A 14,924-nucleotide genomic window follows, 5' to 3' on the forward strand; every position below is an offset into this window, starting at 1 on the left:
CAGCTTTTTACGTCAAAGAATGCAAGGTTGTAATTGTTTATCTCCACAGAGGGAAGGAGTCCAAGCGAGAACACTGGGTGACAGTAAACCCTGCCTTGGCCCTTTTCCAGGACTGCCACATCCCGAGTCTTATTTGGCTTTCTGAGCGTCTGCCCCAACCTTGAGGGACCACCTGCTCCAGGAGGCAGGAGGCCTACCTTGGTTTTTCTCCGAATTCCCCCTGGGACACAGGGCACCATTTGTTGTTATTACCGTTAGCTGGGTAATAACTGTCCTACATTCAGTGTAACTACCACGTGCTAATTGTCTTTTACACTTATGATGATACGGTCACACTGTGTTCACCGTGGGCCAGCAGCTGACTTAGGGTTTGTCGAGCATCTCACGTAATCCCTGCAGTCCTGAGACGTGTACCATCACCATCCCCATTCACAGATGCGGAAATGGAAGCACGCTGTCACAGACACTGCCGATGGCCCACACGCTTCCCCCTCCTACTTCTACATGGGTCAGCTTAGGAAAGGTTCCCTGTGCATATGACAGACACATCTCAGTGCCCCGATGGAACAGGGCCCAATGCCTTCAGCTTATAGATGACACCAAGGCTCAGAGACCAGGTGAGATGGCCCAGGTCACAGTGATTTGGTGGTCAGGTTGGGTACAGGACCTGGAGTGGCAGCCCCTCCCTGGGGCCTCTCTCCCATCGGAAGGTGCATCTAACAGTCCCCTGGGCCTGAGTGTCTCCCCCGACCGCGTGCCCTCACCCCAGGAGCCCCACCACAGAATCAGCGATCCACAGTGAGGAGAAAAGATGTTTAATCATCTCAGTCTCATCTTGGAAAACGCTCAGTGTTTTCACAAGTGCGGGGGGACGGGCTACGCTCAGCTAACATTTACCAGTGGTTCTGACACACACAAAAAAACGCCAAAGCACCGTGCGAATACTTCCTTTTAATCTGCACTGAAAAGGCGAGAACGAGGACAGGTTACAGTGACTTCACCTTAACCTTTAAATTAATCTTTGCTTTGGGGGCAGTAGGGGAAGAAAGAGGAAGACACTGAAGGATGACAGTGCCACAGTGACCAGGACACCTCGGTCTGGCTCACAGGGCCCTAAAATCCTGGAGACAGCGCCCTCGACCCACAAGCTTGTAAACAATGACAGGCAACAGTTAAGACACATTAAAAAAAGAAAAACCTAAAAAAACTTGGAAATCCCCTCATGGTTCCATTTTTAAAATCAAGCACAAAAACCGACAGTGAAGTACAAGGTCCCATGTGCCCATCTGATTCGAGGCTTTCTGGAGGCGACCACATAGCATGGCTCACGCTTGGGATGTGACATCCAGCCACACGGAACTCAACGCCGGCCTTGCCAACCGCAGGTGTGCTGGCCTCTCCCAGGGCAGCCTCTGCCTGCAGGTGGGATCGGGACACAACCTCCCTGGACAAGGCAGGAGCCTCGGGAGCGGGTCTGTGTGCTTTTGAGGCTCTGCCTCTGGAATGTTCCCACTCGGGCTGCGCTGGGTGGGTCTGAGTTACGCTCCACACACTGTTTAAGTGCTCACTTTATTTCTCATGTGCAAACTGTCACTGTCTAAAGCTTTCAGAAGGACGTGGATAGATATGAACCCCTGCGGAGACGAGGGCCACTGGGAGTGGGGCCCCTCCCTCCGAGCGGAGGGGGCGGGGCGAGGGGGCGGTACAGAAACAGAAATGCCGTGTTCTGCTGCGGTTCGACTCTAGTCCCTGATTCGGTCCGTCCGGAGGCGGGTCCTCAGTAGCTGATTGTCCACTCTTTGACAGAGGCGTCGTGGGAGGTGGTGACCAGCGTGTGCTCGTCCAGCCAGGCCAGGCTGCTCACATGGTGGAGCCGGTGAGCGTCTGCGAAGAGAAACACACTTTTAAGGAAACTCAGCCTCTGCTCCTCTGCACACCTCAGCGGAGGAAGCAGGCCGTGCGGGCCCCGGGGACCTGGACACGATAGCTGTTAAGGAATCCCCTCCCCCTCACGGCAGAAGGAACAGGGCTGGGGAGACAGAGGTGAAGCGGATGTTCCCTCTGCTGGCACTGGACACTCAGGCACTGCCCTACACAGGACGGTGCCACCTGGGTGTGAGTCACAGGGGATGACAGAGCCTGTGACGTAAGCTACTGCCTCATATGGAAGTAACATGTTGGGTTAAATAAAACTGACTATTAAAAATAACTTCATGTTTCTTTTTAAACATAGCTGCTAGGAAACTTTAAAGTCCATGTTGGCTCACATGCTGTGCCTCTGGACACTGCTGTCACAGAGCACGTGCGACTGAAGGGGGTGGGTGGGGAAGGGAGGCGGCGATGGTCTGAATGTTTGTCCCCCAGTTTCTAAGTTGAAAACTTAATTTTGCTCAAGGTGCCAGTATGAGTAGTTTAGGTCATGAACAGGAGTAGCGCTCTTATGAAAGAGGCCCCGCAGAGCCCTGACACCCGTGGGGATACAGCAAGTTTGCAACATGGAAGAGGCCTTACCCGGCCACGTTGGCACCAACCTGGGGCTTCTAGCCTCCAGAACCGTGAGCAACTAGTTTCTGTTACTTTTAAGCCACCCAGCATATGGGACTGTTACAGCAGCCTGAACAGACAACAGAGATGTCATGTGGCCGCTTGACTGAGCTAGCGGCCTGTGAATGGAGAGCACCTGCTGACACACCAGGCGCTCTTGGTCCCCCTGGGAGCCCAGCACGGGCCAGAGAGCCTGAGGTTTGATAGAGAAAGAGACACGCCCTTCACTAGGTGGCCTCCTGGAAAGGACAGAAGGGACACAAGCCCTGGGGCCAACTGCCTGGGAACCGAGGAGGGTCTGAGAGTCACCTTGGATCTTGACTCTGGTCTCAGGGTCACTCAGGGTCCAGACGTACACCATCATGTCCATGCCACCGGAGGCAAAGTGCTCGTTGTCGGGGGACCAGGCCAGGCAGACGATCTTTGCGTGGTGCCCATAAAATACATTGTGTTCCTAGTTGCAAGGAACAAAGGTGGCAGGTGAGGACCTGGGCCAGGGGACTGCATCTTTTCACCAACCCTCATGGTGACAGTGAGCACCTGGCAACGCCTCCCAACTGGAGGCCTCCTTGTAAGAACCCCACGAGGACCCTGCTACTCAGAGATGCAGCCCAGCATCAAGCACCAGCCACCGTCCCAAGGCCCCTGGGGAGTGCTGGACGTGCTGGCCACCTTCAGAGCTCTCAGCCTGGCGAGGAGACAGATGGAAATGCCTGACCAGAGAACTGCAGAGACAGAAGGTGCCAGGAGGTCCATCCTCTCCTCCCTCCACTGGGGACGGGGCAGCCTGGGAGAGCCCCAGGCTTTGCCTGCGGCCACTTCCAGAGCACATCCCAGCCTGGAAGCTCTCACCAGGGGTTTCTCACAGGATGGGAAAGTTCCCACCTTGTCCTCAATTCTCAGAAATGGCCAACTTAACCATGGTGGTTTCTCCAGTCTGCCTATTCCGGCCTCTGTGGATTACTTAGTGTGTCTTAACAAGGGTTATAACGCAAACAAAACCACTTAAAACATAATCGGTGTGGTACCAGGCAGAAGGGTACCTCCTGGGAGGGGGGTGCACGTTCTTTTGTTCACCTGTGCCTTTTTGTTACATGTAAACTTTACAGCAAAAGATAAAACTAAGACACTACTGAAATCTAGTTAACCATTTGTAAGCTGAAGTATTTATGGGAAAATGTACAGATAGCCTGGAATTTACTTTAAATGCACCAAAAACTAGATCACTAAATGAATCGGTAATGGGATAGTAAAATGTTAATGGGAAAATCTAGCTGACAAATTCTTTCAGCTCTGCTGTCAATTTCAAAACTGATACAGTGCGGGGGGTGGGTGCTGGCTGGTGGTAGGAAGGGCCCAGGGAATGGAGACCCTTCTCTGTCCTGTGTTGCCCACGCCCACCTCTCACCCAGCTAGGGACTGAATGCCTCCGAAGTGCAGCCCCTCGTTTGTGGAACAGAACGACACTGCCTAGGGCAGTTATGTGGTTGACACGGGAAATTGCACCCTTACATGTGCAGTGCCGTCAACTGCTTCCCATGCCCCGTTCTGCTTGGGGAAGAATGAGCTTCCAGGGGCCTTGGCAACTGTGTCCTCCCTCCTGGACCCACCACCCAGCATCCCCACGTGCAAGGCAGTGTTGGGACAATTAGTGCTCCCCTTTAATTGGACTTTAGACAGCAATGAGGCAAGAAAGAAATTGAGCCCAGGCCCTTTGATAGAAGAGAAGTAGGTCTCCACGGCCGGGAAGTGTCTTAGCAAGGATGCCCAACTGAACCAATCTGCCACCTTCACAGCCAGTCCTGCTGCCACCCAGCTCAACTTTTTGGGAATTGTGACCTGTATCTCGCCAATCAGGCCATAAGCTCCTAGCTGGTGGGATCTGTCCCACGCTGTTCACCCTCTAAAAGCAAAGTCCTATGCTCTTATGCACCCATGTGGTTGGTGACAAGAGGGAAAGGCCATGGCCCCCACCTGCCACCTGCACCGCCCAGCATGGGGACAGACAGGACAGACTGTCACTCACCGCATAGCCATCGACAACGCTGAAGACTGTGACCACCTTGCTGGCGTCGCATACTGCGAGGAAGGCGCCGTCATGGGAGTACGCCACATCCGTCACGGGGCCCTTGGCCTCCAGGAGCTTGTCCTCGGCCTTCAGTGTGGTGCCCAGGATGGAGTACAGGCGGACATTCCCATCCTGCAGGGGACGGACAAAAGGCAGTGAGCCACTCCCCCACCTCCCCACACATGAATGAGGACTCGGGGAGGTAGTCAAGTGAGGGTTCCTAGGCACCCTGATTAAGATCCTGCATGTCTGGGTGCTCCAGAATGCCTATTTTACAAATACTCCAAGAAGTTCCAGTGCAGGGCTCAGGCCAGGCTGAGAAACACCTACACTCGTCAGCTCTCTGGTGCTCTGGACCCTGCCCCCAGCACCCAGCAGGCCCAGTCAGACACCTGGCTCCCTCTGTCCAGCAAACTCCCCATCCTTGGGGTAGCCCAGGCACCTCTTCTCGGGGAAGGAACACCTGCTCTTTCAAAGGGCTTGTGCCTGCCACTCAGCCCACTGCCTGTCCCCAAACCCCAGGGGACCCTGGGTCAGAAATAGCCATGGCCCACTTCTGCCCAGCTCCCATCAGCCTGAGCCCCCAGAAGGGGCCTGGCAACTGCTGATGGTTCTGCCTGCACTTAGGGAGCCTGACCAGGATGGATGGACCTCAGGCCTTCCGCTTCAGGGTAGAGCCCTCGATTTCAAGTCCGGGGCCTGGCACTGAGAAATTCCACACACACTAAAATGAATTGGTGAGGGTGGCAAGAGCGAGCACATGGGATGGAGCAAGAAAGAGAGGGCAGCAACCGGGTAGGTGGTATCCCTGCAGCTGCCTGAGGCTGTCTTAGGAGCCAAGCAGGGACGAGCCTACACTCCTGAAGCAGGGACCCCAGGTCCCAAGCACCCCTTCTTGGGGCTCTGTGCCACGTGCACAGAACCAGGACAAGCCTCTCCAGGGGCTGGGCAGCCCTTGGGGACTGAGGGTCACCATGGAGGCTGTCACTTGGGTGGCAGGAGATGCCCCATGCTGGGTCCCAGGGGCCCAGTCCTACCTCCCTCCTGTTTCATCCAAGGCAGTCCCACACTCACAGCCCAGAACCCAAGGGCAGGGGCCTTACCGTGGCCCCGACAGCCACCATGTCCCCACTGGGATGCACGGCCACCACCTCGGGCTCGTAGCCGGGGTTGTCGATGCTGAAGCACTTCCTCTGATCCTTCAGCAGGACGATCTGGAAACATGGGCAACAGTCAGACCACAAAAGGCCCCAGACACATCACTCAGTCCCGGTATGGGTTCCTTCCCGACCTTGTGGGAGGCGGGACTATGCAAGGCCAGCCTCAGCCCTGGAACCCTGAATTGTATTTCTTCCCTCATCAGTCAACGGGACAGTAACAGGTTCTAGTCACAGGGTCACAGTGACCACTGGCTGTGACTGTCACATCACCACCCTTCATTGCCATGATCACTACAAGCACCAACTTCCTGGGAAGATGGCTGCTGTGTGAACTTTAGTTCCTCCAGTTACATAGTGAGCTCGATACGTGTGTTGCTGAACCAGGTCACCCAACGCCAAGAGGACAAAAGCACTTGGAAGTGACAAGGCTCACAGAGGCAGCCTGGAGGCTCCCTGAGCACCTCTCCTGCACACACCCCAGCCTTGGTTCCTCCCCCTGATGGGGACAGGGCTGAGTCCTCAGGTGGAGGTCAGTGCCTGGGTGTCTGGGCCCTCAGCCACCACTGCCTGTGGGGACAGCTCACAAACTGCCTCTGAGTCTCAGCCTCCCAGGGGTAAGAGCACAGTGGGGCCCAGGCCCTGTGAAGATAGAAATCAGGGCTCAAGTAAGTTCCTAATAAAAGCAAACAAAATCAGCAGCTATGTCCACTGAGCATGAGCCAGGCACATGAAAGAGTGTTGCATGTGTTATGTCCCTGGGGGATTGCCTCCCACTGTAGAGAAGAAAACAGTGTGCAGAGAGTACCTGCCACATGCCCGAAGCCCCCCAGTGATTTCACCTGCCAAGGCCCAGTGTTCAGAAGCTGGGAAAGCACCCACTCATCAAGGAAGCACCCCCCCCCCCCCGAAAGGTCACCGCCTTCCAGTCCCGCCCTCACTAGGCTGAGGCGCTCCAAGCCATTTACTCCTCTGTACCCCTGACCACCCAGGCCGCCTGCAATAACTGCCTGGCAGGAAGTCGTGTTATCTAGGACACAGAATCTGTTCTCCCCAAAGCAATTAAGTTCTCAGAACGGGAGGGGCCGTGGATGCTCAATGGCAGCTGTCTTTAGCAGGGCCTGTCGCTCCTGCCAGCAGGGCCCTGGTCACACCTGCCCTCTCTAATCCACACCCTGGGATGCCCAGGTCTGCTGGCAGATGGCGTTGCCAAGAGCAGAATCCTGCATCAAGTGGGTCAGGCTTGGGCCTCAGGCAAGGGCACTTCATTCCAGAAATTCCAAAAGAGAAGGTGTGCAGGGGCCTCAACCATAGTGAAGGAGAACCAGGCTATGGAGTTGGAACTGCAAACCCCTCGGGCCTGGTGCCATCAGATGGCCTTGGGGAAGTCACTGATCACCCCGAGCTAAAGCTCCTCCTCTGGGAAACGGGCTCACAAAGATGCAGGGAACCAGGCATGTACTTTCTCGTACCCCCCACCCCGGGGAGCTGTCAGAGAGGAGGAAACGGAAGCTCAGAGAGGGGGAGGAAGATGCTTGGAGTCACAGAGCGCCCACGCTAGAGGGCTGGGACACGAGCATGAGTGAAAATACAACTGGCCTGCTGTGTAGGCGTCATGGCAATTGGACACACAGTGTGGCCTGGCACTCGAGTGCAGGATGTGACCGGCTCCCTGGGTTCAACTCCCAGCTTTGCCCTTTCCCAGCTGTACTTTGGGAAGCAACCTGCCTTCTCTGCGCCTCCATTTCCTCACCTGGAAAAGGCGGATAACCCCCCGTGTAACTGACAGGACTTTGGAGGGTTGCTGAGTGAATGCGGTAAAGGCCAATAGTGCAAACAGAGACCGATAAAGAGGGGTGCTCGAGCTGCCGTTCATGGGATGGGATGGAATTTAGAGAACGGACCCCGCCCAGCTGTCTGCTCTGCCTGCCAACACTGTGGCGGCCGTACCTGCCCGATGCACACAACCACTGTGTATCCTCCGGGGCCGACAGCTACGCACTTTGGTTGGACGTCCAGTTTCACGACCCCCTGCCCGCTGTCAGAGAAAAGGAGAGCAGAGCACGTTACTTCATCTCCAGGGGGCTCGGGTGGGTATAACACATTGACTGCAAACCCATGCAACTCAGGCTGTTCAGGAGGAAACGCTGCTGCAACCTACAGAGAAGGAGCAGTCAGCTAACCAAGGCGGGGTGACTCAGACTCTAGGGGAAAGTTAGAGATCACAGCCAGGGCAGGGCCTGGGGAGGGGGTGAGGAGAGGAACGAAGGAAGTCATTCCTCCTATTTAATGTGGAAGTACCAATCACCCCATCACCGCTTCTCCTCGTCTCCTCACCTGTCCACCAAAGACCCTGTGTTTCCTGGGTGCAGACAGAACTGAGCTCTGCTCCCCCACCCCAGGTAATAACCAGACTTCTTAGCAGCTCATCTAAAAAGTACAACCCATTACTTTTATGTGAGAAAATTGTGTTCTCTTTAGTTTTAGCTGATGCTATGAAAACACATTCTAGAAAAATCTGTATACACACAAAAACTTCTTGAAAACGATAAACTGAGGAAAACTTCATGTAACTGGGCCAAGCATGGGGTCCCAAAGGCTCAGTGAATGGGCCCGTGACAAGGTAACCAGGCCGTGGCTCTGCCCTGGGTTCTCTTATCACCGAGGCTCAGGGGAGCAACATGGCCCGATGGTTACAATGCTGGGGGTCACTGTGGGGCAACAGAAAGAGGACAACTGGGGCCCCAACTCCCGGGTTCTGGAGCGGCTTCTGCACTGATCCTGAGGCTTAGCTGACCAGACACAGTCCTGTTAAAGCAAGTGACACCCACAGCCCACAGGCTCCCTATGATCGGGTGCCCAGTGTGAAGGTCACCAAGATGTCCTCCAGGAGTCCGCCATCTCCAGGAGGATGGTGGTGTCTACACAACTAAACAGAGTGAGGCCGAGGAAGGGCCGGTCTAGGGTGTGGGTGCTGGGGGAGTCCGCTCAAGAGCAGGCACAGGACTCCCTCCTCCTCGCCCTGCACAGGAAAGTGCAGAGTAACTACTAAAGCAACTGCCCCAGCTTCAGGACTGTCAATTGATGGCACCAGCGCAAAATGAGCATGATACTGCCTTTCACTCACGTCTCCTGGTGCCTGTCTGTCCTGTGGGGCACCTGCCACCTGCCAGGCACGTCTCTCATGGCCTCACTGGCGCCATAGACCTCCCCTTACTGATGGAACAGAGCCGAGAGGATGTGGTGAGATCTGTGCCCCCTGGCTTCCAGGCAGTCTACACCTGGTCATGTGTCTGCCACTTGCCTGGACACTGACCCAGCTCCTGGCTGAGGGCCCGGCAAGAGAATGGGTGCCCAGGACAAGAAGCAGAGAAAATACCGTCGAGTGGTGATCTCAACAGGCACAGGGCCTTCGAGAGGCAGCTCACCTGTAGTCCCGCAGCGTGAGGTTGGTGTACCGTACTGTGTCATCCATGCTGCAGCTCACCAGCTGCCCAGACTCGTCCACGGTCATCCTAGACACTTGGTTTGTGTGGCCCTTCCCAGTGAAGGAGTCGTTTTCCCCGGTCTCGGAATCCCAGTAATGTGGGGTATGGTTAAGGAAAAGCCGGACCTCCTGGGTGGGGTGTGTGCCCCCCTGGGGGGCCCACGGGCAATCTCCTCCCGGACAGCATACGAGGGACAGGATGGCAGGGCCACGCACTGGGAGGGAGGTCACCAGCCCTGGCCACACACACGGGGTGGGATAGGGGTGGTGGTGGTGAGGGCTGCCACATATGTCCCTAGGGACTGTCTCAGAGAGAGAGCAAAGACCCTGATCAGAAGGGAGGCTTGGGGTCTGGTTCCAGCCCTGCTGTCACAGGGGCTGTGACCTTGGATGGGGCACTTTAGCCATGTAAGCTTGTTCTCCTGTTTTAAATGAGAGGGCTCTATGAAGCGGGTCCAAGTCCTTTTAAACCTAAGCCTCCGCAATTCGACTGCTTGTGAGGAGAGGCAAGAGTTGCATTCAGGAGAGCAGCACTCAAGGCTACAAAGTAGAAGTGACCCAGCAGGTCATGGCCATGGCTGCTCAGAGTGGCTGCTGACAGGTGGCTGGCCTTGCTCTGGCACCGTCGCAAGATGCTCCCACCTCACCTTCCAGTGGCTGGAGCCAGCTCTGTGAGTCAAAGGATATTAATGTGTCCGTCGTGGCTCCCAGAGTAGATGTAGGACTTGCCACCGTTTTTATGCACTGTCAGGCACTGGATGGATTTGCTGTGACCCTGTGGAGGAGACAGGGCACGGTTAACTGAGGACATGCCAGCCACCTCTGCGACCTGCCAACTACTCTCTGCTGAATAGGCCCAACCCAGAGCTCCTTCAGACAATGCATTGAGTGCCCTAGCAGAGGCAGGGTCTGCAGTGGGTGGCACCAGGGTCAGCCCGAGGGGCTCCTGGTCCGGAAGCAAATTTCCTGAGATGAGAAAATCACTATGGCTGACAGTGGACGAAGGCACCAAGGTAGGCCCGGGTGACCAGATGACCCGAATAAGAGTTCCTGGGTGACAGACACAGAGTCCAGGATGGCGTCTTCCCACCCCTTTGATCACTCCCTGCTGCTGACTCCTGGCTAGGCACTTGAGGCCTCTATGCGTCAGGCTCCATCACTTCCGATTTCATCTCCTTCCACGCCCCCAGCCCTCATGCCCAGGGAGCTCGCCACACGCTTTCCCTTGTTCAAATCCTGCATGATGTCCAGGCCTACTTCTAAGGCGACCTGGTCCTCCTCAAGGTTCTCATGGCTGTCCATGTCTGTGGCGATGGGCTCTACTTACTGTTTTGGGGCTCTGGTGTTACAGCCCAAGAGCCCCTGAGGGAGGCTGTACCCCAGGACAGGAGGGGCAAGGGCCCCCGCCTCCCACCTTGCTAAACTGACATCCCCAAAAGCCAGCAGCATCCTGCCCCTCTACCAAAGCCCTGGGCCACCTCCCGTCGGCCTCCCTGTCTCTTCCTTGTCCTAGTTGGGGCACCTTTCTCCCTCTGCCTTCCACAGGCAGGCCGTCCGGCCCAGCTCACCTTGATGACCCGCAGGGGTTTGCTGGGGTTGTTCTTGTCCAGGTAATTGATGTACCCGGACAGGGAGATGCTGAGAAGGTGGTCCTTCTGCCACAAGCAGCCCAGCTGCTGGTCCAGAACGTTGGAACCCATGGTAAACGTGTTGACAACAGAGTTCACGTTGACATCCCAAATTTTAGAGGTTTTGTCTCCAGAAGCAGAAAGCAAATGGGTGCTATCAGGACTCCAACTGATCTACTCAAACAAAACAGTGTGCCATGTGTCAGAGAACTTCAGTGGGAAGCGGCCTCAGAGAGCAGCCTGGCCACAGCCCCACTTCTGAGCAGGAAGAAGCAAAGCCAGAGTGGTGGGGGATGTGGGCAGGAATGGGACGAATGTCCAGGCCATGTCACCTGCTGGATGTGACCCTGGTGCTCTACACCGCCACCCGACTATGGAGCTTCTAACTGCAAATCTGCTGGATGAATGCGAACACAGATACGGCCCGACAACCACAGACAAAGTCAGAAAGCCAAGTCCATACTCACAGCGTAGATGCCTCCGTCGTGGGCCTTGCTCCCTCCTAGGGCGCACACCTTCTCGCCCGTCTTTCCATCATAGATGTAGATCTTTCGACAGAGGAAAATGTAGGGGTATCTGTGAGTGTCTCTCAGCAGTGAGCATGCTGCCTGTGCCCTTCCTTTGTATCCCTGCTCTATCAGTTGCCAACCAAGACTCAAAAGAGAATTAATCTAAAAAAGTGCTAATGGATCTGAGTTTTGCTCCATTTAAGAGGAGACGGAGAGCCGTGTCTCCTGTGCTTTGGTGACAGCCCCGTGACTGAGCTGTGTTCCAGGAGGTGGGAAGGAGGGAGATTCCTAAGTTCCACACACAGAGATCTGCTTTCCTGAGTCTGTCTGTTCTGAACAGTCACCAAGGATAATCAGATGAGCCCCCACATCCACCCAGCCCCCTAGCCTGGGAGAGCCCTCACCTGGCCGTCAGCGCTGGCCGTAGCAAATCTGTTCCCATCAGGAGAGAATCGCACGCAGTTGACAAAGCGACTGTGGTCCTGCGGGAAAGGGAATGGTTATCCACCCGATGACAGGAGGTTTGGGAAAGCCTGCCTCACACAGCTACCAATACTAATGCGAGTTCACAGCCCACAGGAAGATGTTTAAGGTTGAACATGTCCCAATCCAGCTCCTGACTCTGCAAGGGCTGGTTCAGCCTCTGCCTCAGCCAGGCCCACCTCCACCTGGAAGGCCCCGTCCCCCACTGAGGCTCCCTTCACTACACCATGTTACCTGATCTGTGCAGGCAGAACCTCCCTGACCCCCACCCTGGGGCAAGCTCAAGCCCTGAATTCAAGCTTCCTGCCGCGACAGTGAGCCTCCTCCCCCAGGTCTGGCCCGGCCCAAGCCCAGCATACAGCAGGTGCTCGGCTGGCAACCGACTGGTACTATAAAGGAATTAAACAATGGTTATGATGTCCATGGGGAGTAAGAATTTAAGTGACAAGGAGAAATGACCTGAAGGGCTAAGTCCCTTACCTGAACAAGTCAATGAACTCACCCTTTACTCAGTCAAGAAGGGTTTGTGTCAGAATGATCCTCTAAAACTAAAACCCCCAAACCCAAAGCTGTGAACACACGGCTTGTCCCCTCTCCCAGGGGCCCCAGCCGCTCTCTCATCCTACCTGCAATCACGCACTAAGCCCCTATAGGTGCGGGTTAACTGCCTCCACCCGGCAGACACCCAATGTGCACAATAAACAGTCAGACTCGATGCTCATCACCTGCCCCCCACAGCCCCTTCCGGGGTAAAGCACTGACTTAATGTTATTTATCTGCAAATGTGATAAAGCTAAGTTAAGTTCACTAGGGTGGACCCTGCTCCAGTGACAGGTATCCTTATTAGTCTTTATTAGAAGAGAGAGACTTGGACAGACACAGAGGGAAGACCATGTGAAGATCGAGGCAGATGCCGGGGTGACACTCCCATGAGACAGGGAGCACCTGTGAGAGCAGAGTCTGGAAGAGACAAGGAAGGAACCAGTAGAAGCACTGCCTTGCGACACTGTGATCCCAGACTCCCGGCTTCCAGACCTGAGGGAATCAACTCCTATTGTGTAACCTGCCCAGGTGGCAGTCTGGGACAGTAACCCATGTCTAACCAACGTGGGCTAACAATCACGTAATAACCCTCAGGTACTCTGTGTCTGCTACAGAAGGAACCCACCCAGGAAAGAGAAATCAGGTGTGCGGTTCCCAGGAGGGCACCAAGAGCCAGGGATCAAAGGAGCCACGCCCCAGCAAAGTCCACTGGGAGGGTAAGCAGAACACAGGGATTCAGTGAGCATGGGGTTCCTCTTGTAGACAGTGCTCACCCCAGGGAAACACGCAGTTCAGGCCGTGGCTTTAGGCCAGACTCTCCCAGCCCCTCACACTGAACCATTTCTGGCAAGACACAGGGTCCAGAGCTCGGGTACAGCAAGCCAGGCTTCCCACTCATCACCAATTAAACCACCTCCCTCAACTGTTAAGACCAGAGACAGCCGCAAGTTCATCTCACTGGGACACCTCCTCAGGGGTCACATCCACTCCCAGGGGCCAGGCCAGGACTTGGTCCTACAGCAAGGGTCAGGCACAGAGACCCTCCCAGCCCCAGAGGATGAAGGTGGAAAACCCGGTCTCTGACTAGTTACTAATCACTGCTGATTGGCACAATCCTGGCTGCCTCCTGGTAGAGGAGTGATGGCCCCTCCTGCTCCAAGTCAGGGAGCTTCCCTGTGGGACAGGAAGTTTGCTGGGACTTAAGAGCTTGCCTCCTGCAGGGGAACATCACCAGCACCCGTGATGAAGGCTAGCCCTTTGCCACCCACCAACCCACCTCCCAGTGTTGAGGCACAACTGGGTGTCACTCATACCACCAGGGTGACACTGAGGCCCCTCCTGTGTTCTGGCTCAGCTGTGGGTTTGTCTTTCTGGTTCCTATGTCCGCTCCTCCTGTCTGTAAGGCTGACCCCTGCTCTGAAGCATGTGTGCTGTTTCCTTCAGTTCCTAGGCACGTGGAGTTGGAGGACTGAATTTTCTAGCAGGTAACACCTGCCCACTGAACCAAAGTGAAAATTAGTTAACGTTCCAACCTGGGCTCTCAGGCCCCCCGACTGCCCAGCATCCAATGCCACCCACCCACCATCCTACCACCAAGAGGGGGGCCCCAGAGCCTCCAGGCACCTGTGTTACGGGAGACACCAGACCCGAGAGGCCGGGCTGTGAGGAGCCAATCTCCAGTTTCCTGTCCAGAGCTCTCCGCTGCGTCAGCTCTGGGCCCCGGGCAGGAGCTGGCTGGCAGGCAGGGGCCCCTGGCAGGGAGCCACCTAAGGTCAGATCCTTAACTGCTCGGGCCACCTGCCACCATTCTGCTGTCCACTCAAGGCTGTCAGGGAGCCAGCTGCACAGCAGGGCCCACACTGTCCTCCCTCAGGGCCAGTGGTGTTCAAAGCCAGGGGTAGGAGGGTCTGGGACAGCACCCTCCACTCATCCCTCCCAGTCCTCTCTGCAGCCCTGAGGTCAAGAAGGACAGGCACAGCTCCTGCTTCTGGGTGAGGTGTAAAAAAGCTTAGATAACAAAACCAGGGTTCAAACCCTGGACACCTGACCAGGGGCTAGCTCTCATCCCTGAACTCTATGGGTCCCCCATCCCTGATGTTCTGGGTTTCCTCCGGTAAAATGGATGGGGGGGGCTGGGTCAGGGGGACTCAGCACCCTGTGACTGACCAAGGGGTTTGGCAGATGGGGAAGGAGGAGCAGGACTCCTTCCCTAAGAACTGGGTGCCAAGAGCTCACCACAGCGGAGTAGGCCTCAGAGACAATGGGGTGCTATAGTGGGCACTGACCTCTGCACTGGGCATAAGAACAGGCTGTGGACCAGAGAAGCACTGAACCACTGATAAGCTCGGCATAAACTGCAACTTTGCTGGTTCCCTGCAAGAATGAAGCATCCCCCATCACCTGGCTCACTAAAGTCAGGATGCTCTCCTGGAGGGCAGCGGATGACGCCAAGGCCCTGGGCTGCCCTCCTGGTGCCATGTGCGCCCTTGGTGATCCCGTTAGGAT

The 14,924-nt window shown here is 55.8% G+C and overlaps 1 protein-coding gene across 1 annotated transcript in view; it reads right to left on the reverse strand.

Annotated features, from left to right (window-relative positions):
* Positions 1-931: 931 nt before the first annotated feature.
* Positions 932-14,924, reverse strand: part of WDR1 (WD repeat domain 1) — a 33,593-nt gene continuing 19,600 nt past the window's right edge. Inside the window, exons 6-15 of the mRNA XM_081132842.1 lie at positions 11,798-11,875; positions 11,352-11,432; positions 10,825-11,058; positions 9,942-10,031; positions 9,198-9,352; positions 7,720-7,807; positions 5,716-5,826; positions 4,571-4,744; positions 2,854-2,998; positions 932-1,884 (exon numbers count right to left, since the gene is read on the reverse strand). Of these exons, the coding sequence (XP_080988968.1) occupies positions 1,778-1,884; positions 2,854-2,998; positions 4,571-4,744; positions 5,716-5,826; positions 7,720-7,807; positions 9,198-9,352; positions 9,942-10,031; positions 10,825-11,058; positions 11,352-11,432; positions 11,798-11,875 (1,263 nt within the window). The 3' untranslated portion in view covers positions 932-1,777. The remainder of the gene's footprint in view (positions 1,885-2,853; positions 2,999-4,570; positions 4,745-5,715; positions 5,827-7,719; positions 7,808-9,197; positions 9,353-9,941; positions 10,032-10,824; positions 11,059-11,351; positions 11,433-11,797; positions 11,876-14,924) is intronic.

Source organism: Miniopterus schreibersii (genome assembly GCF_964146895.1).
Source record: "Miniopterus schreibersii genome assembly, chromosome: 1".
NCBI classification, from domain to species: Eukaryota; Metazoa; Chordata; class Mammalia; order Chiroptera; family Miniopteridae; genus Miniopterus; species Miniopterus schreibersii.